This window comes from Corvus kubaryi, unplaced genomic scaffold (genome assembly GCF_017639235.1).
Source record: "Corvus kubaryi isolate FWS band 111438036 unplaced genomic scaffold, C.kubaryi_AGA036_p1.0 37256, whole genome shotgun sequence".
NCBI lineage: Eukaryota > Metazoa > Chordata > Aves > Passeriformes > Corvidae > Corvus > Corvus kubaryi.
Genome location: NW_024581076.1, coordinates 4,786,952 through 4,809,551, shown reverse-complemented (window position 1 = coordinate 4,809,551; position 22,600 = coordinate 4,786,952). Strand labels below are relative to the sequence as shown.

Below are 22,600 nucleotides of genomic sequence, written 5' to 3'. Positions count from 1 at the left end.
TTACATTTAATGCAACTGTTATGAAATCAATAAGTTATTTGGAATCTGTGACACTCCTCTCACTTAGAAAAGGAAGTGGCTCTAAATTTCTATTTATAATTCTGCTGGTGACGTTTTATCCTTAGACACTGCAGCTGAAGCTAAACTTGCTGTTGCATACCAATTACACATTTTGTGGTAACAGTGTTAATTAATCCATATCTACAACAAATATCTGCAGCTCCTTGCAGGCTGCCTTTCTTTTCTTGGTGTTGGCATTAGTGTGGGTAAATTCTGAAGGTCGAGAGCTTTAGGAGGTCCCTTCTGCTGTAATTTTCTAATCATGGATGAAAGTATACTTACACTTTGAATATTAAAGAATATTTGTTCTTCATTCTGATATCCTGTCAGGGCAGAAGCTATTACAGAATTATTAAGCAACACAGATGAACAGGTACCACTGTCCTCCTTCACCACACACAATGATTACAACCAGTTGTATAAAGTTGTACTCCTTTCCCCAGGCTCTGTTCTTGTTTGCACCGAGGCACATTCAATTCAGAACATGTACATTTGGCTCCCAGAATAGTCTCTAGGTGAAATTCAGCAATAACAAGTGGTTGCATAAAACTAATTCTGCCCGTGAGGTTCTCAGACAACCCAGCAAGTCTGTACTGATTTTAAATTTAATAGGTGTTTAATAGAATACACAACCAGTGTGGGAGGGTTGAATGGGTAGAACAAAAAACTACTAATAGAACAGTGAATGTCAAAGCAGGCTGGTCCTACAGTGTGATTCACACCAGCTCAGAAGACTTATTTTGCAGATGAGTCTAATAGTGTTGTGAGTGTTAATGTTAATAATTGCTCTTGATTACATTGAAACTGAAATTATTTTAAAAGCAGATAAATGCTGATATAATTCATTTCATCATCAAGATAGCTAAATTTAGAAATCTATAGGACAACTACATGTCTGAAGTCTTTTCATACTCCATGGAGATCTAGTCAATGTATTCTTGAAAACAACTCATCTGAAGAGACACAATTCAGTTACTCCTCACAGGTACCATTTGAGATGCCTTAGGCCATCTGAGACATCTGCACAGGGGTCCTTTCTCTTCTCCAGGCTGAACCCCAACTCTCTGTCTGTCTTCACAGGAGAGGTGTTCCAGACCTGTGGTACACTTAGTGCCCCTCCCCTGGACTCGCTCCAACAGCTCCGTGTCCTCCCTGTGCTGGGACCCCAGAGCTGGATGCAGCACTGCAGGTGGGGTCTCACCAGAGCAGAGCAGAGGGGCAGAATTCCCTCCCTGGCCCTGCTGCCCACGCTGCTCTGGATGCAGCTCAGGACATGGTTGGCTTTTTGGGCTGTCAGTGCACATTGCTGAGACATGTCAAGCTTGTCACCCGCCAACACCCCCAAGTCCTTCTCCCCAGAGCTGCTCTCTGTGGTCACAGCAGTCATGCAGCAGCTACTCTCTTGGAGTAAGACAAAAGAGTAAGTTACTGTGGAGGCAGCAGACCAGTTCCCTGAGATTGCTTTCTCAACCACCTGAACTGTAGTTCAACTCTCTCTGCTGTAGCATTTTCCCATCCAGATTTTATTTTTATTCAAATTTATATCTGCTTACCACAGGCATCAGCAAAGTGGGAGTCTCCATCTCATCTGATCAAGTTTTTTTTCAGTAAAGCCTTCCCTTGGCAAGGCCAAGGCTTGGAAGTGGTAAGAGGATGTGGTGATTCCCCATTGTGGCTGCTGGCCACATGCCCTTGGTGGGTCATGCCACCGCACGGCCATGCAGCTTTGTAGTTGCATTGCTCACACTGCTCAATTCTGCTGAATCCTTGGTGTGGATCCTCTGTGGTTACTGACACTGGACTTCTCAAAGGACTTGGGTGCCTCGTTGACAAGTGGAAACCTGACTCAGGGAATTAAAAATGAGCTCCATGGAGCAACATTCCTAACAGCAGTGATGGGCTGTTTACTGAAAGTGAAAAATAAATATAATGTGCTAAAGAGACAGTGGAGCATATAAGAGGAGTAACACTGGAAGATAGTAAAATATCCCAAGACGGCCCTGGCACTGCTCACAGTTGTGGACAAGGAAAGGATGAAGACAAGCTCCTGGAAAACAGACAGACACAGTAAAACAAAATAGACAGCATTCTTCACACTCAGTCTCTCAATCTGTTCAGCTTCTAATATGTTACTTTGTGAAAAATGGAGGCAAACACTTTTTTCTTCAAAAAAAAGACAAGCCCAAAACCAACCCACCCAGAAGTTGTTTTTTTAAATTTAGCTGTAAAAAGAAGGGAGCTTTCAGGCTTACTCAAAAAAGAGAAAAACCAGACAACTCACCTAACCCAGCCAAAGAAACACAGAACACTTCACAGTAACTCATGAATGTGCTAAACATGCCAGTAAGACATGGATACAAAGTAAGTTTAGTCACAGTGATTCATTGTAGTGTTATTTGTCTTTTTCTCTGAGACCCCTGCACACATTATAGCTATTGTGCCTCAGGGGGGTAAGCATCACCTTATTTTCATGTTTGCCTGCACTGTCAAGCTCTGTATAAGAACTGCTCTCCCTCAGCCTGTATTAAGGTGAGTGGAAGGATTTAGCCTCTTGCTGCTGTGGTTCAGCTGCTGATGTTTTAAGCTCTACTTTAAGATGAAGTCATTCACTCTCATTCTTTATTTTTCTATTTCAGTAGCTATAAAGGGTGTCTACAGAGTATTTGAGGCAAGAAACTCGTATTTATATAGTTGATATCTGGACTGAAATGAACCCCTGCTTTGCTACTCTGCAGCACACAGAAGGAGCATCACCTCAGTAGTGTCTGGCTGCTGTTTTTGGCAGTAGTTGAGGGTTGGTCATTGCTGGGCATCCTTAGGCTCCACCTGGGGCCTGCTCTCCTCTGCATGAGAGTCCTGGCAGCTGAGAGAAGCACCAGCACCAGGCTTGGGGAAATTTAAGCCATTGGAACGTGAGCCCTCATAGGCCTGGAAAAATGACAAGCTGTGATTACTCACAGTCTGGGCTCTGGCATGGAGCTGTTACACTGCTGGCAACACTCTGGGTTAGGACACCACTGCCAGGTCTTGTGAGGCCAAGGAGAATGAGCATCACAGAACAGACTTGCTGCAACTTTGCACCTACAGTCATGCCTGCTCCTGTTGACATCTGGCTTTTATTCAAATGGTGGCTGCTAGTCTTTCCCAGGTGTGCCACTGCTAGGCTGGAGAATGAGAACTGAGGCTCTTGGATACCAAGCAGGCTGCATCTATCATCTATCATCTATCACATCAGTCTCAAGGAGTGTTGTTTGTACTTCCTTGCTCCCTGGCATCTCGTCCCTTGACCTACCCAGAGGACAAACACTATCATTAAATGGTTCCCTAACACCTCCGAAAGGGTTTCTGTGACGGGTACTAAGACACCTAGTGAATAATCATGACAGTTCTTCAGCTGCTCAGAGTCCCTCTGTCATGTGGACTTAAAAGCACTTCAAAAATGTTCAGGGACTCTGACTGACTCTGACAAGATCCTGAATCCTGTTGTAAGAAATGAGCAACCCTTTTCTATTTTCCAGGTGGCATCCCTAATGATCAGAAAACAACTCGAGCTCTGTCAATATTATAAGAACATTTGTTGTTTTATTCTTTTTGGTGGGTACAAAAACCACAGTTTCTTACACAGAACAAGATTATAAATAATATCTGTAACATGAGTGACCCGTAGTCTCTTTTGATTCTACACTGCAGACTGATGAAGTACTCTAAACATTTTATCATTTTGTTTCTTGTATTAGACAGATGCAAATCTGTGGAACACAGAATGATGGAACAGAATGAAGGTAACAGCAAACAAGAGGATGACCAACAACTTTTATAAAAAAAAATTCTCTGAATTTTATTACAGTGATGGCATTTTATATCAATTATTGCAATGATTTTTCCCTAAGATGGTTAGAAAAAAGAATTGTGTTGTCCTCTACTGAATTTACATCAGTTAAAAAGCAAGCATGTTTCAATACTCCTCTTTTTCCAAAGAAAATGTAAATAATTTCTTTATTTTTTCACAGGATTTACATATTTATTATTTTTTTATCACAGTTTAGTGATTCATTTCTACAGCTGAACAGCTGAGTATTCTTCCATTGTATATATTGATGTTCTGGAGACACAGGTTAGCATGTTCATTGACTTCTATAGCTATTTGTCTCTCTTTGTCAAGACAAAGACCAAAATGGTGTCCTTTCTGAGCACGTTCTTCACAGTTTAATGCGCTAAATTGGCAAGTCTTATTAGTTTTAAGTCCACTCAAGTGAAATTTGTTGCTGTTAATACACCCTTCCCAGCCCCCTCCCCCCAACAAAACTAAATTATGAATTTTCCTGATATAAAATCTGAGTTTGGGTTTCCGAGCTGAGCTCATGCACACATTGTTGCTGATGATGTCTGGCGCATTTGGACGTACTTCCCTTTCTCAGCCAAATTATTAGTTCATCAATGACACTCCCATGTCGTTACAGTCTGTGCTGTGTTCCCATCAGTCACCAACACAGTTTGATTAAGGCACTCAATTATTTTTTTGGTTTTTATGGTAGGTCCGATGCAATTACAGCCAATCCTGAACTTTGTCTAATTGCAGTTCCAGTGTGCACGGCCTTCGGGCAGTCGGGAGTCAATACGCGTCCATTTTCTCCCACACTCCCTGTGATGGATAATCTGGCTTTGTTTCTTATGGCTTCAGAAAAGGTAAGCTAGGTTTGAAGAAGAAGCAGAAGAGAGGAAAGTGTTATAATGTTTCTGTCCTTCAGCCAACCAGGACACAGCAAACACCAAAATATTAAATTTTAGACATCTGCATTTTTTCATGTTAATGTTAAATATAAAAGTAGTAATCATCATAAATATAATACATAGCACTTAAGTCTACTGGGGAAAAAATACTAGCAATTCTGAGGGTAAATTTCATTACAATAAATTGTTACTGATTTAAATATAAAATCTGAATTTGATCATGAAATTAACTGAAGAGGTAATACCTTCATCTAAACTGCTTCAAACTAAATTTATATACAGTGAGAAGACCTTTTGGAACCTGAAAGCATTAGCATCTGTGAATAAAGTCATGCACAGGTGTTTATAGGCTTTGATGTTCAACTAGGAATGTCTGAAAATTGTTTATAAATTGCAATAGCTGTATCAGCTATCCCTCTGGCAATTCTGTCATTTAAATCGAAAGAAATTGTTACTTATTTTCACAGAGCAAATATTTTGTATCAGCAAATCTGAGAACTGTCCTCAAATCTCTTTCATATATATATTTTCCTACCATTAGAGAAGGTGATAACTTTCAAAGAAAATGTAATTTATTGAGACAAAATACAGTTTTCCACATTTTTCTACATTATGTCTAAATTTTCCATGAGAAGGCTTAAATTTTTGTTACTTACAAATCTTTAGTTTCAGGTAAATCAGAACAAAATATCGTGTTTAGGGACTAAATTACTCAAGCAAAAAATCTGGATTTGTTAAAAGATTTATAGTTATGCCATCTAACTTTAGTCATCCAAAAATCAGTAGTCTAATCTAACAGGGCTCTCTCATGTGATTATAAAAAAAGCCAAGAGGACTAGTTTAAGTAAGTAATTTCCAGATGACTAAAATTAGGGTAAGTGTCTAAGGTCAAACAATGCAGCAAGGCACCCAAACTATACTACATTGAAAGAGATTTCAGAGATAACCATGTTAAGATATTAATTAGTGGGGAAATCTGATTTCTAGTCAGAAGAAGCTATGTAAATGGTGTGCAGGGATGCAGTCTGAAATACCAATTGGGGAAAAAAGGGAGATAGGAGGGTGCATTCGCATAGGAGCAAAGGGATGACAAACATCATTAAATCATTTTGTTTGCTTTATTACTAATCTCTACATTTTGAACTTTATCCCTCTGAGCCCAGTTTCTTCTTCTGAGGTAGCAGTGAAATCCTGAGCTGGTGTTTGATATGTGGAGTTAATTTTATATATGAGTATATAGGGATGAGGAAGAGTCCTTAAAACTCCCAAACATTTTCACTGCTTCTGGTGCATTTCTGTGGAAATGCACCAGTCTAATATTGCATTGTTATCAGTAGCTCCTTCAAAAAGAGCTGTCAAAAATACAGCAGCTGTTTGTGGCACAGATGGGAGCTTGGATTTAAAAGCAACTTTCCAAACCAATTACCCTAAAAACTTCAGTCTTCAAGAGCACCCAAATTCAGGAAAAGGCCTCAGCTTACAGAGGGCATTATGGCATTCCCCTTACATCGAAAACCCACAGCTTTGGTAAAGGACATCCTTTGAGAACTTTCCCTGCCCCCACTGTACTTTGTGACAGGGACTGTTACCAAACATATCTTGATGTAAAACAACACCTGGATACAAAAAGGGTGGCAGAGGTGATGAGGAAGTAGGTACCAAAAACTTCAACTACTTCCCAGCAGCAAATAAAAATCTCTGCATTTGCAAAGCACAGACACAATGCAGTGTGGTACAGATCCACATGGTGCGTGTCCTGAGTCCCACTGCAAATGGGTGCTGGTACTCTGTCTGCAGAAGTGCAGAGAACATGTTCTGGTCAATGGCAAGAAAAAGCTAAAGGTGCTTTAGTGTGGAAGAGGGATGAGAGTCCAAACCAGATTAGAAAGCAAACTTGGGTGGAAAAGGGATGGCTAACTCCAGATGTGCTAAATTTCCCAGAACATCATCATTGTGTCTCTCCAGCACATTGATCAGCTATCTGTTCATGGCCATTCAGAGTTTCCCACCAGGAAATCTGAGTGAGAGCACTCAGATTTGTATGGGATATACGAGTTGTATGTAACTGCTTTAGTAGCTCAGTCTAAATAACTTTATGGCCATTGACAACACACTCAGGACAGAAAGACAATAAAAGGCATCCAGAAGGAAAAAAAAAGAACAAAAAAAGAAGAAAAAAAAAAAGAAGAGAACAACACTTTCTCAGCAGCCTTCCACAGAAGAACAGAAAAGCTGCAAGGAAATAACTCATGTCCTCTTAGTGCAGAGACTAACAACAGCTCAGCAACACACCACAGGACAACTCAGACACTTAAAAAGCCAGGAGGAGCAGGTCAAACTTGTACTTGGGACAGTGCCATAAAGCCAAGTAACCAGGTAAGCATCTGCTCTGTACTTTAAACTATGCTATAGGTAACAAGCCAGGCTGATACTCTGCTTAACTGTGCTGCTACAAGTTCAGATGTATGGCCTGGATGCAGACACAGTTTGAGGAGTGGCTGGGATAAGAGGGCAAAGTCTCAGAATTTACTGTGAATATTACCCAAACTGTGAAAGTCTCCTTGCCATAAGTGTATGTGGTTAATAGTGATAAGGTATTTTCAAATTTATCATTAGTTTTGGTTAAATTAGTTGTGGAATTAATCACGTGAATACACTGACTGCCTTGTTCCTAACAGGAAATGGAAATTACGGAAACTGGTATCCTCAGTCTGTGTAATACAAATATCCTAGCCTGTGTGGGGTTTTTTGTTGTTCAGGCTCCTCTAGTACTTGGGTCACATGGAGGTGTCTTTGGCACAAATATCTAAGATGAACTTTTAATGACTTTTTCTCTCGTGACTATGAAATTGGAAGTATACAAGTCAAAATAAGTACATTATGCACTTACTGAGCCATCCCGTAACACTTCACCTTTTCTTGTAGTTAATTGTAATAATGATGTTTTTCATTGCTCTTTGTAGTTTTCTAATTACAAACAACAGCATGGGATGGGAGAGCAACAGAAGGCAGCTGAGCTGGAAGCTGGTTCCTGAGCTTCATGGCCCTCCGAGAAGGCCATGGAGAGGTGGTGGTGGTGGCTGGCTGGATACTGGGACAACCCCTTCAAAAGCCTGTGGGTTTGGGGTGAGGAACTCAGCAGGGCTTTGCCTTAGAGCAGCTGGAGAGAAGGATGTTAAGCTCCTCACTGCTCTTGGTATCAGCTTCACTTGTACAATAAGGGCTTTATACTAATGGCAAATCTACTGCCCAGGGGAAGAGGATTGGGATTATTCCCTCCTTAAAGCAAACTTTCTTCCCTGCCTTCAGCAGTGGCAACTGATGTCTCCCTCTGAATGTCTTTATCCCACACATATAGACTAGTCCATTATCATAAAGACCAGTCCACACATACAGACTAGTCCTTCATTTTCATTTTCAGCTGCCTCACAGGCAGGGTGAATTTCCCTGAGGTAACTCGTGATTGACTGAATGAAACTAAGATAAAAATCATGGTAATGAACATTAATTGTCAAGAGGGTTATTTAAGCTATTTTATATTAGTTTACTACATATACCATTAAAACTATTTGATGTTAGCTTAAAAAGTCAGTGTGTTGGTTACTCATGCAGGTTAGAACCACCAGGCATCTTTCCATATTAGCAGGTTTTAGTTCCAATACGATCTCTTTACTCCTTGGATAAATAAACAAATCAAAGGTTTCAAAATGCATAAGACAGACATATTTCTACAGAATTATGTGCAGCCATCATTGTGGGCTCTGTAATGATGCCAGCTAAGCAGGGGTTTATGACTAGCACGTGTAGGAACAGATGGCATAGTCCCCCTGTGCAATGTGGCACACAGGCACCTCTTGCTGCCAGTGTGGCCAGGAGAGGATGACTGTGCCTTGGAAGTCTCCCACATATAGCACAAGCATTTTTATAAGAAGTTCACTTGAAATTTCTCAGGTAAATATTGCATCAAATAAGCAGAAAAAAATTTCAGAAGTCTGTAAATATTTGTTCAAAATCCTTGTAACTTTTTTGTGAATTTTAAAAGTCTGCACCCTAAAATGTTAACTATCAGAAGTTTTGACTGACCCAAAAATGATTTTCAATAAAACAAAATGCAACGTTTTTGTATCTTTTTTTGTGTTGTTTAAAATATATTTTTCCAATAGGACTTCATCTCTGTGTTGCAACAAATCCCACAGAAATCCAAACTTTAGAGTAAGGTGCTTATGATCTTTCCTTTAAATACAAAACTTAGTTAGCTCTATTTTTTATTACAAGAAAACACTAAGACTAAAAAAAATTCTGCAAGTATAATCAGTGTCTGTTGCACTGGAATCACAGAGCTAGGTGACAACTGTGGGGATTGTCAAGTCATGCCATGTTTAGCATGCTCAGCCAATTGGAGTCAGGTCAGTATTTAAATGAAAGCTTAATTTTTTTTTTTTTTTTTTTTAAGACCATATTTTGAATGCATTGCACCCTGTAAACTTGATAAGAAATATGTTTTCTGGAATTCTTGCTTTTACACCAGCCTGGGGACACTCTGAGTTGTGAGCACATCACTAAAAAAACCACCCTCACTTGCATTTTGCACAATGACTTGCAGAGGATTACTTCTTTTTAAGACCCTTACTGCTGACAGTAGGGAGTGGACTTGGGAGATTAATATTAGCATCTGGAAGTCCTGGTTCCCAGTTCAGAGTAATGAACACTGGCCTATACTCTTGGAGTCCTCTTGACACATACTATGGCTCACATTTTCACTAGTGAACAAAGTGCACAGCTAACACCTTTTTTTTACATGGGGAAATTGGCAGCTCTGTTACAATCAGAATATACCCAGGGTCATGACTCCTTCTAGAACAGGGAAGAAAAGAAAACTACACAGAACAGTGTGTTGGGCAGAGTTTCCCAGCCAGCCCCCTCCCTCGCGCCCCGAGAACCCACCTATTCCTCGCAGCGCTCCAGCTATCCTGCTCAAACAGCATTCTCTGCTCACTCTGTGTTTGCTCTGTACTGTATGGTTCGGTACTGTACCGGCTGTGCCTTTAGGCTGTAAGCTCCTCGGGACAGGGACCTGTTATGTGTTTGGCACACTTCACCTATTGTACAGCGCCGTCTACTCCAGCGCTATATAAATAATAAATAAAAAATAATAAGTGTATCTCCAGTGGTTTTCTACAAGCATTTTTTTTTTCTAGGCGGCATCATAAGTATTATATTATTAATCTCGTTTCCCTAGATTTGTGTTTCCTACTTCCACTATAGGGATGGCTCAGTGATTTCAGGAAAATGTAGCTGAAGATTTTTGTTAACAGAGGAGACATGTGGCTTGCTATTTGCAAAGGCAAGGGAGCTCTAGCATGACAGAGTGGGGTGCTAGCTGCACATTCACTTATAAAGCAGCCAGCATAGCTTGGGAGCTACGTAAAAGTTATATTTAGAAGCTCAATTTGCTGCTGCATACCATTTCCAAAGGTCAGAGAGTTGATTTGTCTAATGATTAGTTGGCAAGATACTCACTGTATGGATGAGAGCAAGTACATTAGTAACCCATCCCTGCACACCTACTCAGGGGAGCTATGCAGGACGCAGCTCGGCAGCATCAGTGCTTCAGCCTCCAAAATCACTGCATGAATGTCTAAAATACACTAGTCTTGACCTAGGTAAGGAGGTTGGTTACTGAAAGCTGAGGATGATAATCAGGGTCTATTCACTGGTTAGTGACTTTTTGTGACTACTATTCTGGGCAAAAATTGACCTGAAGCACGATATGGGGGGGGGGGGGAGGAAGCCGCACAATTAGCGTAAAACATGTATCAAAGGGAGGGTGAAGGAACAGAGAGGGGAGGAGGGAGAGAAGGTAAAACAACATTTAGACTTCTTGTAACAGTGCCTTTTCTTCCATTAGGTTAACTATGGTTCAGTGATGTTGCCTATCCTAAATCTTGGTTACAGACAGGGCCAAAATTGAATAATACAGGCTTGCAGCAACTTGTCACTAGTAGAGTGCAAACCTTTAGGAAAACAATTTTCCAATCAAGTACTGAAAAACTGGCCCTCTGAATATTTACTTTCTCATTTAAAATAGTTGTCATCTCTCAACTGATTTGACAACTTTGAGTTGTTCAAAATGTATTTTTCATGTTAAAAATTCCTTGCAATGCAGATGTCTATTAGCAACATAGAATAATATACTGTACATCTGCAGCCAAAAGAACTGAACCACTTTGCACTGAAATCTTTCAAAATATAAAGCTCTGTTCAGAAGCAAGCACCACTAGACAGACATGTCACAACACTGCGTTACAAGATGCATCACCCACTCGCTGTAGTAGGCCCTAAGTCCTACCCCTAAATTTTAATACTTTCGGTTCCATATACGTTGTAACCTTCTCTATAAGTTGCTAAATTCTGGGTATTCTGCGAGGAAGTTGGGTTAAAAGTCTGTGCACTCTTTGCCACCTTCATTCGTTTCGCCTCTGCCCTGGACTTGTAACAGAACTCTATCAAAGCCACCAGCATTGCCAAGCCCAAGCCTCCAACCAGAATGTAGAAGACTCCAGCAACGTTGCTGAGACTCAAGGCACTCGTCTTGTCCTGGGAAAACAGAAGTGACACAGTTAACCCTGGAAAATGGATCCCAAGAAGCACAAACCACACACTAAAACATTAGAAATAGACATAAATAACAACGTTAAGCTGAATTTTAATGACAGTTGTGTACATACTTCAGCAAATTTTGACCTATCTGGATCTATAAAATATATTTTAAGCAACTAGTTTTCCTGGTTGGCATAAAAAATATTCTAAGTATATTGCCAACATATCAGGATGTCATTGCTTGCTTCCTGCAAAGCATTACTTCCATTACGTGGAGAATTAAACAATGACATGTCTAGCTCTCTTTAGGGGACATTTCAGCACTGATATGAAACTGCATTTATGTAAAGCTCTTCAGAAGCCTCGGAATCCAGAAATCCATTTATATCAGACAAGACTCTGCTTGATCTTTACAAAAACCAGTAATTGTACTTGTGATAGGCATTAAAAGATCTAGACTGGGCTTCTGATACTTAAAAAACAGGTGAAAATAACAAATAAGGCTTAAGTTCTTTCTTTGAACAAACACTTCCTTTTAAAGTGCACACTGTACCATACACATTGTGATATATTTGCCTCTTACCTATTATTGTATTTTGGTTTTATTTTACTATAGATACAGTTCTGGAATATGCCCATGGACTACTAAGCTCAGTAACAGTGTACTTCTAAATATGAATTTATGCAATTTTATACATTATTCATAATCTAGATAAAAGTGAGGATTTTCTTTAGCAAATTATTAAATATACGTAATTTTACAATCACCTTCTTGGGTGTATTGTAGTAAATAACTATTCTATATTTCTCTATACTTCACTGCTGAGTTATGAAGCACATTTATTTGACCTGAAATCCATGTGCTTTTTTCACAGTTCTCAAGGAACTCTCTCAGGATTGACTTCATATGCTACATTGTGTGCCTTAAAATACTTATAAAGCTTTATTCTTACGCAGACTATATAATCTTTAGCTAAAGTAAGGAGAGTACTTAACTTCTGATTGTAATCTCTATGAAATTTTAACTTACGAAGACTGAAAAACATTTGTATGTTTAATTTAAAGAGGCACTATTCATTGTGTAATCAGCAGATGAGCACAGTAAAGGTTTCCATGGGCGTACAGAGGTGACTGGGGCTTATAGCCGGGTTCTGCTTTGTCTGTGCCTTTTTAGCTGGCTAGGAGGAGTCTGAGTATCTTGGAGATGACTGTTCCTGGTGGCAATTGTTAACATGGTGCTTGTAAACAAGGAGGAGGCAGGACTGAGAAAGACCTGCCCTAATGTAGGTGGTGGGTTGAGGCTTTCTCAGCTGTTATTTACAGGTACTCTGTCATCCTCTTAAACGGTTTTCACTCCTTTTTTCAAAGCACTTGCCAGAAAAAGTGAAATGTGTTGAAAGCTTGCTTCCCATGCTAATTTTATCAAGGTAAGTCGCGGGACATGCAGGCAGCAAGCAGTCAGTGCCTGTCATTCTTTCCTTTTAGCTGTGGCTGAAGAGGCTGGCATGGAGACAGGTACTGTGAAGAAATGTCAGACTCCCCAAATACAGGGCTGGCACTGACTGTGGTGTTTCCCAACCATCAGAAAATACTTGATTCTGGGTCTGTCCCCATATAGAGAGCTGTCAGCTTCCTGGAGCTGTCAGGATTACTGTTCGGGTATAGACTAGGATAAACACTGGAAGCTAAAGAAACTATTAACTACTGAAGCCTTTCACTTCAAAGCTCAACTTAAGTTTTCCTTGGCTCTCAAGGAGCCAGGGACATCCCCAAAGGCAGCCAGACACCACCTTCCTGGCCAGTGATGAAAGGCAGTCCTTCCTGCTAGCATTTCTCTGTTTCAGACAATGCTGAGGTAGGCCAGCTCCAAAAGAAGATGTGAAGGGACATTTCCTAAGCAGTCAATGGGAAAAGTCCATCCCCTCCAGGAAGGAAGGAAACAACTAACTCAGCCTGCCTCTTCCAAACCCAAAAATCTGCTTTGTATTTCTTCAGGAGATGCTCTGAATATGTGGGATGATGATTGGTGATTTTTATCACTGAAGACTTTAAAATGCAATAGTGCTTCCTTAAATTAAAGTGCGACCCCCATCAAGATGGGCCAAAGCTGATTGATTCTGTGTCTACAGCTGCTTATTTCATCTCTATGTCATTTTGTTTATTACTTCCTCTACTGCTTTGTGAACACGATAGTAGGTCCCGAACTGTAGCGACTGACCTTACTTCCAGAGTCCTTGGGTCCACATTCACCTTTATCGTACCACCATTTGTTTTTCAGCTTGTCTAAGACGCCTGCCTCACTGAGTTTCAAAACGGCAAGGTTTACAGGAGTTCTTCACGTGGAAAATAACATAAATAACATTATATATGTTATTTTATGTTATTCAAGTAAAACTACATAGAATCGCATTGCAAAGTGACAGAGCAGAGGCCACAGTGGGTGCTATGTCATGTACTGTTGGCCCAGGTTTAGAGACAGACATATGACCGGGACCTGCTCCATCGCTTTAGGTAACAGGCACATACTGCTGGGGAAGATTTGTAAATAAATAGTATGCAATTACTGTGAACCCAAAACTATTGGCTTAGACATATTAACAACATACCCTTCAGAGATATATGTAAGACAACTGCATATATGACTTAGGAAACATTAATTTGTGTTCCTTGCTTTCAATCTATTTTTAGTTTGTATGCATACAAACTAATAATATGATTAGGCCATAGGTATTTCATTTACTGCCCTCAAAATTATCCTGGCAAGAAAAGAAGATGCTTCCTGCAGTGTGCTGCCCATAACCATTTAACACAGCCCTGTAATAGGAGGTCTGCATGTAAAGAATTTGCGGGGAGAGGTGCAAAGATCCCCTTATCCCCAGCTGAGAAGGACAGTGAGTCTTCAATTTTCACTTCCTGTTTCAACATTATTTTAAAATTTAAAGCTTTTCCTTAAATCTCACTTATTCATGTCAATATTTCAAGGGTCCAGGCTGATGATACATTTGTGCTTGGAATAGCTTTTTTTTACTGGTGGCATTTGCTGTGGGTGGTGTAACAGAGTTTAATACTGAAATGAAACCTAATCCAATGCCTCCAAATCATGAAATGCTATGGGTTTACACTGAAGTTGCTTAAACTCATTGAATCATCTCAGAGTATTATGGTAATGCCCCACTTCATGCAGATCTACCACTATATGTTTTAAAAACGCATGAAATTATTAACAGACATATTTTATGTACTTTCCACTTTAAATCATTGCCTAATTCTTAATGTGGTAGGCATATGGATATCTATTTATGTGCAGGTGTGCATGCAAACACAATATATATCAGAGAAGCAGGGAGATAAACAGAAATAGCATGTGATAGCCTTCTGGTGATGTTAAATGACATGATCCTGTGTGTGCCGGCAGATTCCTATGGGAAAATTTATCTCCCATAATATGCCATAATCCATGCATTACTAGAACATTAACTTACAAATTCAAGGCTTAATAAATAAATAACCAGTGCAAACATTAATTAGTATAGTTTAACCGAACCTACTAAAATAGTTTCCATTGAAGAGAAAAGGGGCTTGTTACACTCTATAACTGGTTTAACTGGAAATCCTCAAATGCTTATGTATTAATGTATTTGTGCAGGTTTATATATATCTATTTAATACACAACAGCTTCTGAGCCTTGGATGCTATTCTTAGCTTTAGGGACCCTGCATCTTCATACATTCTGATTACTCTTTCTATATGTACCTAAAGAGGGGGGAGCGACTCACCTCACCTCAATTTTTTCACCCCTAAATTGTGCCCCAAGCTTTGCCTGTCTGTCCAGACCTCCCTGCAGTTAATAGAAAAAGGTCGGTACCTCCAAATGGTGGGCTTTGATACCAGTTTTCACGAAGGATGATGTTGCAATGCCTGTCTCTTCATCTACTGCTGAGGGGGCCTTGGTGCGTCGGAGAAATTTTTGACAGCCACAGTTGGGTGAGAGGATTTCCCAGGAACCCTCAAGTGATCACTCTAAGTAAAGGAAAAGCTTCATCCACTTTCCAAATCCCACACATTTAATTCATATGCAATATTCTGCTTCTAGAAATGAAAATGCCCATTTCTTGCTCTTTTCCAGTATTCAAACTTACAGTTTGCCTTCAGGCTTCTGGCAGCAGGCTGTGCAGGTTGACAGTGGAACATGAGAGTCCCACAGCTGTGAAATGAGTGGGTTTGGGGTGCTGGCAAGTTGCCTGTCAACATGATCCTCTGCTGGCTTCTAGTACAAGTGCAAAATAATTAATATTATTTGAATAGCTGTCATCTGTAACATGTGATGCACTGGCACTGAGCCACATTCCAGTGCTCCTAAATCCCATCAGTGTAACAGGGCTGGTTATGACAAAGGTAAGTGGCATACAGGTACAGTTCTCACTTGGAAAATCAGAAGCCTGTGGAGTTGTTGCAGATTAAACTGATTAAACTGATAACTAGGAATAGATATGAACTATCAAGGCCACCAGCAAGGTGGGAACAAGTCAGAAAAAAGATGTCTCCATGTCCTTTGCTTCTTTTTTTTTTTTTTCAGCACTAACAGTTTAGGCACATAAAGCCTGACACAGGCAGGGAATATTTTCTTTTTTGCAACTGTAGTGACTTTAATGTCATCCTTTCTGCATTGTGCCTGCAAGGATGCTCTCAGGTTTTCCTTTGGGAAAAACAATCAGTTTCACACTTTAAATTGCCACGCTATCCTCAGTTTATAACTGGTCTCGATGGCAATGGTAAGCAGAGAATGTTCCTACTTTTCACTGGGATACAGCAGTGATGTGACTGAGGCCGGGCCCCTGTTTGTCCTCTCCACTTATTTTGCTGGAAAACTTTCTTAATGAAGAACCTGCTGAAGCTCAAGAAAGCCTGCTCGCTGCCCCTCACTTTCTTGCCTGCCTTAGCAAGGCTGTGTGACATGTCCCACACACCTGCCTTCAGACACTCCCAGCTGTGATGAGGAAGAAGCATTCTGAGAAAAACTTAAAATTATGTATTTAAAATATTTTACCCTTTCAAAACAGGATTTTTGTCCTAATTTAAATCACTCAGCTGTGATGGGAAATGCACATGGTCCAATAAAAGAAGCCCAGACTAAGGGGCTGCAGAGTGGAAAAGGAAGATTTTTTGCTTATGTTTTTCAGAATCACAGCATATATACACCTCTTTGTAACCACGGTAAGTGATTGCAGGTATAGTGAATTTTAATGTATTTTAGGCTTTTGTTTGTTTGTTTGATTTTAGTAGGAAATTCTCAACAGCTCTTATTGGAGATGCATGTCCAGATCGCCTAGGCTCTTGGGGCAAGTCACTTATTTTGACTGTGTCAGTCATGAACTCAGAGACTACAACTTGTTACTACATTGCTTACACAGTCAGTTGGTGAATAGTCCCACTGATATTAAAGGGGACAAAAACAAAAAAATTGGTATGGTTTGCTGTATGTGAGCAAGAGTGATGTACTGAAGTTATATACAGGGGACAAATTCAGCATTTATAATTAAATTTCCCATTAGTATTGCATACTTAATATGGCAGTGGAAAATTCCCATAAGTATTGCATACTTAATATGGCAGTGGAAAATGTCTATATACTTGGGTTTTGTTCAAGTTGTTTAGTGATTCCTGAATTACTAATGTTGGGCTAAATCTTCAACTAGATTAAACTGTCACAGTTTATGAAAATCAGTGTAGTTTTTTTTCCAGTGTACAGCTGCTGAGAATCTCTGTTGTCGTAGGATCCAACTGCCTCAAGTTCATGTAAGGATAATATATGAGAAATTGTAACTAAAATATCCCTTTATCTATGGAGAAGAATTTGCCCCATGTAGCCATAGTGCAAAACTGCTGTTATGACAGCACAGGAGACCCTGTTCTTCACCCACGTGCTGAAGTCGGTGTTGGCATGGCCTGACTTGGGCACAGGGACACTGGTTTTCTAACTTTTCATCATGTTCTCAGCCCTTCTACCTCTTCTCTTGGCTTCTTACTCATTTCCTCCTATCCTGTCATCAATCACTTGCTGTTGGAAGGGCTGTTTTTTAAGAGCCTCAGGCTGGATTTTGAGCCAGCAACATCAGCAAAATCACAGTGCTTTAAAATGGCATTAATGAAGTTCTGAGCTAGCTGTGTTCAGGACAAGAAATGGCCAATTATAACATTTAAATCACAATACGGAGTGATTCTGAAACAAATATAGAATTCTGGTAGACAAAGATTTTAAAAATGCAATCATGGGTATACTTGAGGAGCATTTTCATTACCCACTCATGGCTGAGCCATTAATTGAGTGTAAGGTCAGCCTCATCAGCTGAATGAAAAAAACATGGGCCACCGTGTTCTCCTGAGGGGTGCCAGCAGAGACTGGAGGGATTTTCATCATCACAGCTTCTGCCCACTCACATTTTTATAAAAAAAATGGAGCAAAGTGGCAGAAACAGTATTTCAGTACCTTCCCATGCACCACATGAAATGATGGCACGCAGTTAGGATCTGAGGTAGTACTTTCAAAAGCACTCAAATGACTTGGGGAACTCACTTTTATCTTCAACCATGAACTAATTAATCAGACCACTAAACCACAGGTGGTTCACACAGGGCAGCTTTCTGAACTGTCTTTCTGAATTTTGGAAGATTGTCCCTTAAAGGGAACAATAAATGGGGAGGCTAGAGGTGACCTTTTAAGAGCAGAGAATGGAGGTAGGAGACATCTTGTTTTACAGAGCAATACAAACCTTTGGAGAACAGCTAAAGTCTCATGAAGCTCCCTCATTTCTGTAGTCCTCTGTAGTATCATGAAGTGTTATTGTGGGTCTAGACTCTCATATTCTGACTAATGAATCTCAAATAATAACATCACAGTTATCAGTCAAGCCTCAGGTGCTGTATTTATTTCAAGAGAAGAGGAGTTTCTTATTCTCTTTTATGAGAGTGCAAAGCCCTGTAATTTAAACTGGAGCTTCTAAAAAAGCTCAGGGTTTGTTCTTTTTAAATTCATACAATGAAAAGAAGTATTCTTGAGAAGGTAGGAACTCTGTTCAGGACTTGCTGGTAGCTATCAGCTTTACAAAAGTAGTGCATAGTGTCCTGGTTATTCCACTAATGATAATTTGCTAGCAGAAAAAAACCTAAAATACTTAGAGCGCTCCATTAATTCAGTAGAAAGGGTCTTGACTTCAATTGATCAAGATTGTTTCTGAACAAGGAAATGAATTTTATAGATGATAAATGGCTAAGTAACCCTTTGGGGAATCAGCCTGGCTGTAGTTTATAACCCAAGACCAGATGCTGCTGCAATGCAGACTTTGACAAGCATGGGAATGGCTGCTCACCTGCACGATGTGCCTGGTTCTACCAAACGCAGGCAGTGGACGCACGTGATAGACCTGGAGCTTCCCAGGACCACTGGTACTGCCTACTCACCCAGCTGTGCCTGAGAAAAACTGTGGCAAGAGACAGGCCCAAGGTCATATGAATGCTCATGGCAGGCTGTATATAGTCCCAGAACCACGGGTTGAGCTCCATCATGTTCTCCATCCTTTGCTAACACTGTCCCGCCCACCACATTGTCTGTTGTATCCTGAACTGCCTGTGTCACCTATTGTTTATTTCCACGGGCAATGTGTTCCTTCCTCCCTCCTGCATTCACACGTCCCCTGTTTTGCCCTGAACCACATTCCTCGCCTTTCTTTTCTACCTGTTCCCCCCAACTCTTTTTTCTGTCACTTTCCATCACACTAAACTTGCTCCTTCAGCACTTCCAGACATTTCTTGGTGAAACTCTGCCTGTCCTTCTACTGTGAGCTGCTCCCTTTTTTACCTGCTTCATGACTCACAGAACCTGTGGCTGGTAATCAGGGAAAGCAAGTTAACAACATCCTTAGTTTGCTATCTAGCTTTCATCTCACTTTGCAACCACTGCAGGCTTATGAGGAGGATACGCTAAGAAAATTGAGGTATTTGAATGATTTTATTCTCTGCCTGTGACATTAAAAAAAAAAAAAAAAATCCCTCCCCCAGTAATGCAAAAGTTCAGGCCTGAGTGGAGGTAAGTGCTATTAGGTTTAATATATCTGAACATTTTGGAAGAGAAAATAGAGACCATTTTTGAAACTGACTACTGGCGAGCAGAGCAGTGTGGGGAAAAACAGGTAGAGCAGCAGGACTGAAGGCAAAGTGAAGAGGATTAGGAGACCAGTTCTGGGTGAGTGCAGTACAGCCCAAGGGATGGTCCCTGAGGCCAGGACACAGCATGAAAGAGTAGGAGGACTAAAGAAGGAGAGAAGATAGTAAGAAAAAATATATGCAGGCAACTGTAAAGAAAGCTAGATAAACTGTGTTTGACAAATCAGTCAAATTTAATCATCTATATCTGACTATCTCTATGCCTGCACAGCTACCTGTGCAGCATTCTTTAATATATTGTTCACACACAAGCACATAAATAAATATTATTACATGCTGCCTGGAACAGAAGGGGTGTTTTTAGTATTTCAATTCTCCCCCACTTCACCACCTTCCACATGTTTTGCTTCTTTTCAGCACCAGGCAGTTTCTCAAAAGAAGCTGTGAGAAGGCAAGGAAGTACTGGTACTGGCCATATGGAAGACAGGGGAATGCAGAAAGAATGTGAAGCTGTTAACACCTCAGCCTAGCATGCAGCCTACAATTCCTGTCCAATAAATTCTGGTAAATTATGCCTAGGGAACCACCATGGATTTCAGTTTGTTGGAAAGATATCAGAAAATGTCAGCATGAAGATATTTTATGTGAAATTTGTCTTCCTATTTTGGATACTTGTGAAAATTGTAATTTGTAGCAGTACTGTTTGTGTCAATAGTGGATTCCTGAGCCTGGACCATACATTAAATTACCCCTCAGAGATAGTCACACTGATTTTTTGCTCTTTTCCCCTAACGTCACTGAAAAATATTGAGTAGTACCACATGGTAGGAAAAAAGTCTTAGCTGGTGAGCAGGCTTCTGAAGGTATTTTACTGCTTGTTCACAAGAGCAAGCTTGGAAAAGGCTCGCCACAATTTCAGAAGATGCAGGTTTCTGAAAACTGGTGATTTACAAGTTCGCCTTGGGGTGCTTAAACAAATGCGAATATTTTTGCTTTGACAGTAATTGCATACACCTCCGTTTCAGCTGCAGGTACCAGCAGTGCTGTGCTACTGGTGAAGCTGTTTCATCGCAGGTAAGACCCCAGCAGATGCACCAATTACTTCACATACTGTTTACCCGCTTTTGGTGACATTGAGGCTAACCTTGGAGTCACCTCCCCCGCTGCCACATTCTCCTTTGTCGTACCACCATTTGTTTTTCAATTTGTCCAAGAGGCCTTGTTCATTCAGTTTTAAAACTGCGAGGTTAACAGCATTTCTTGAAACGATAAAACATATTTTGTAAGAAACTGCACAGCTGTTAAGATGTTAGAAGGAATGAGGACTTAAGCTGTTTATAAGCTTGATCCACACACTAAATAAACCTCTCATTTCTATATTTCAAAGCCCTTGCCAGCACAAATAACTGTGGTTACTTCCAAATGCGAAAAATGTGTTTCCAGTTGTAGAAACGATTTTCAGAACAGCTTGGATTTTAATGCAAAAATTCTATCAACCAACCCAAACTATTTTTGGAAAATGATGATAAAATTCTGCCCGGAATTAAAAACAATTTGCACCGATTTATTTGAATCTGTATTTAAAGTACGTTCAGTGTGGGCCCAGGCTGTTTTTTCAAGCAGATGAGAAAATGTATCCCCACGTACTAAAGAGGCAAGATCCAGACTGCCAGTGCTAGACACTGCCAGTCACTGTGTTACTACAGTTCTGACATGTAGCACTTCAGACTGATCCCTCACAAGCTATGGATTAGGGCTGCAGAAACAGGCCGTGGGAGGAAGAGCTTAGGAGGAGCACTAACAGCTCACACACTGACTAAGAGCCAGTCAATAGAGAGCACTGGACAAAGGTGAACAGAGGTCTGTCTGAAGCCCTGCTCTTGGCACATCTGTACATTGAGATGCAGGCTCTAGAGTCCTGCTCCCTTGCAGATTAGAGACTTAGATGAAAGGCAAGGCCTGGGGTCTAGCTTAGTGCCATGACTCTAGGGACTGCCCTGCTACTCTGGGAGAGCACCCTGTGTCCCAGCCCGAAGAGCACCTGTGCTATGGAGAAGGAAGGTGGTGGTGAAGGGTGTCCGCGCTGGGAAACCTGGGCACAGTGCAGTCAAACTGAAGCTCAAGCACTGGGAAGAGCAAAGCCAGCCAATTAGCTAAGTGCTAAGAGACAAGAAGGTTTCTTGGACGTCCTGAGGACGTGAGATACAAGAAGATTTTCTGGACATCCTGAGGACTTTTTCCTGGAGAGTTTATACATGTTATACTACCACTGGATGAAAGACAAATCCTGCTTTGCTAGCAGCACAGTGGCATGGGCATAACAGAATGAAAGGGGTTCTGTGAGCCTGGTGTCCTCCATATCATGTTTAAATGCTCTTTTTTTAGATGAGAGAAATACCTGAGAGAGACTGGATCTTTGCAGGCAGAGGGGCGTTGCCAACATGAAGGCTAAAGCACAGAACCACTGCTTCTGTATGAACTCAAGGCTGCTGAAATCATACTGAAACTCAGCCAAGAACTTGGACACAGCTGGTCCTAGGATGCAGGTGCTTCTGTGTATGCTCAGAGGTTTCCCTTTAGGTGTCCAGAGAGCATCAGGACTGGATGGCAGAGGTTAGACAGTATAGACCATCATACAAACCCAAATGTAAGGCATCTGGATTTATGATAGTGACTGTAGTCACTATGTAGCATTTTAAAATCAGTTGATAACTAATCTGCCAAGGTTATTATGCAGCCTTCATCATCTCCAAAGGAAACTTTTCACTTGTTTAAGTGTACGACTTCCTATCTGTATTACTAAGACCCTAAACAGTCACATATCCTAATGATACACAACTACATCAGTATCAGTAAAACTGCATCTTCCTATTTTTATGTCCAGAGGTCCCCAGTGCACCCATGCCTATCAGACATGTACACTCTCTCTGATGGGTGTCTGTCCAGGCTTGCTTGTGGATCTGCAGAGGCACATGGCCAGTGGCACAATTAATCTCCAAAGTATTTGTGAGGTGTCAGTAGCTTAACTACTGCTCTTTGGGGATGATG

The 22,600-nt window shown here is 40.7% G+C and overlaps 1 protein-coding gene across 9 annotated transcripts in view; it reads right to left on the bottom strand.

The window, feature by feature from the left end:
* Nucleotides 1-3,620: 3,620 nt before the first annotated feature.
* GRIA4 (glutamate ionotropic receptor AMPA type subunit 4) overlaps nucleotides 3,621-22,600 on the bottom strand; it is a 216,966-nt gene continuing 197,986 nt past the window's right edge. The window contains exons 14-17 of one of the 9 annotated variants that reach the window (XM_042023807.1): nucleotides 20,697-20,811; nucleotides 11,254-11,388; nucleotides 9,736-9,918; nucleotides 4,584-4,751 (exon numbers count right to left, since the gene is read on the bottom strand). In XM_042023807.1, the coding sequence (XP_041879741.1) occupies nucleotides 9,784-9,918; nucleotides 11,254-11,388; nucleotides 20,697-20,811 (385 nt within the window). In that variant the 3' untranslated portion in view covers nucleotides 4,584-4,751; nucleotides 9,736-9,783. Of the gene's footprint in view, nucleotides 4,752-9,735; nucleotides 9,919-11,140; nucleotides 11,389-13,594; nucleotides 13,725-20,696; nucleotides 20,812-22,600 lie in introns of those variants that run through there. The other 8 variants (XM_042023808.1, XM_042023805.1, XM_042023806.1 and 5 more) reach the window with 8 other exon arrangements.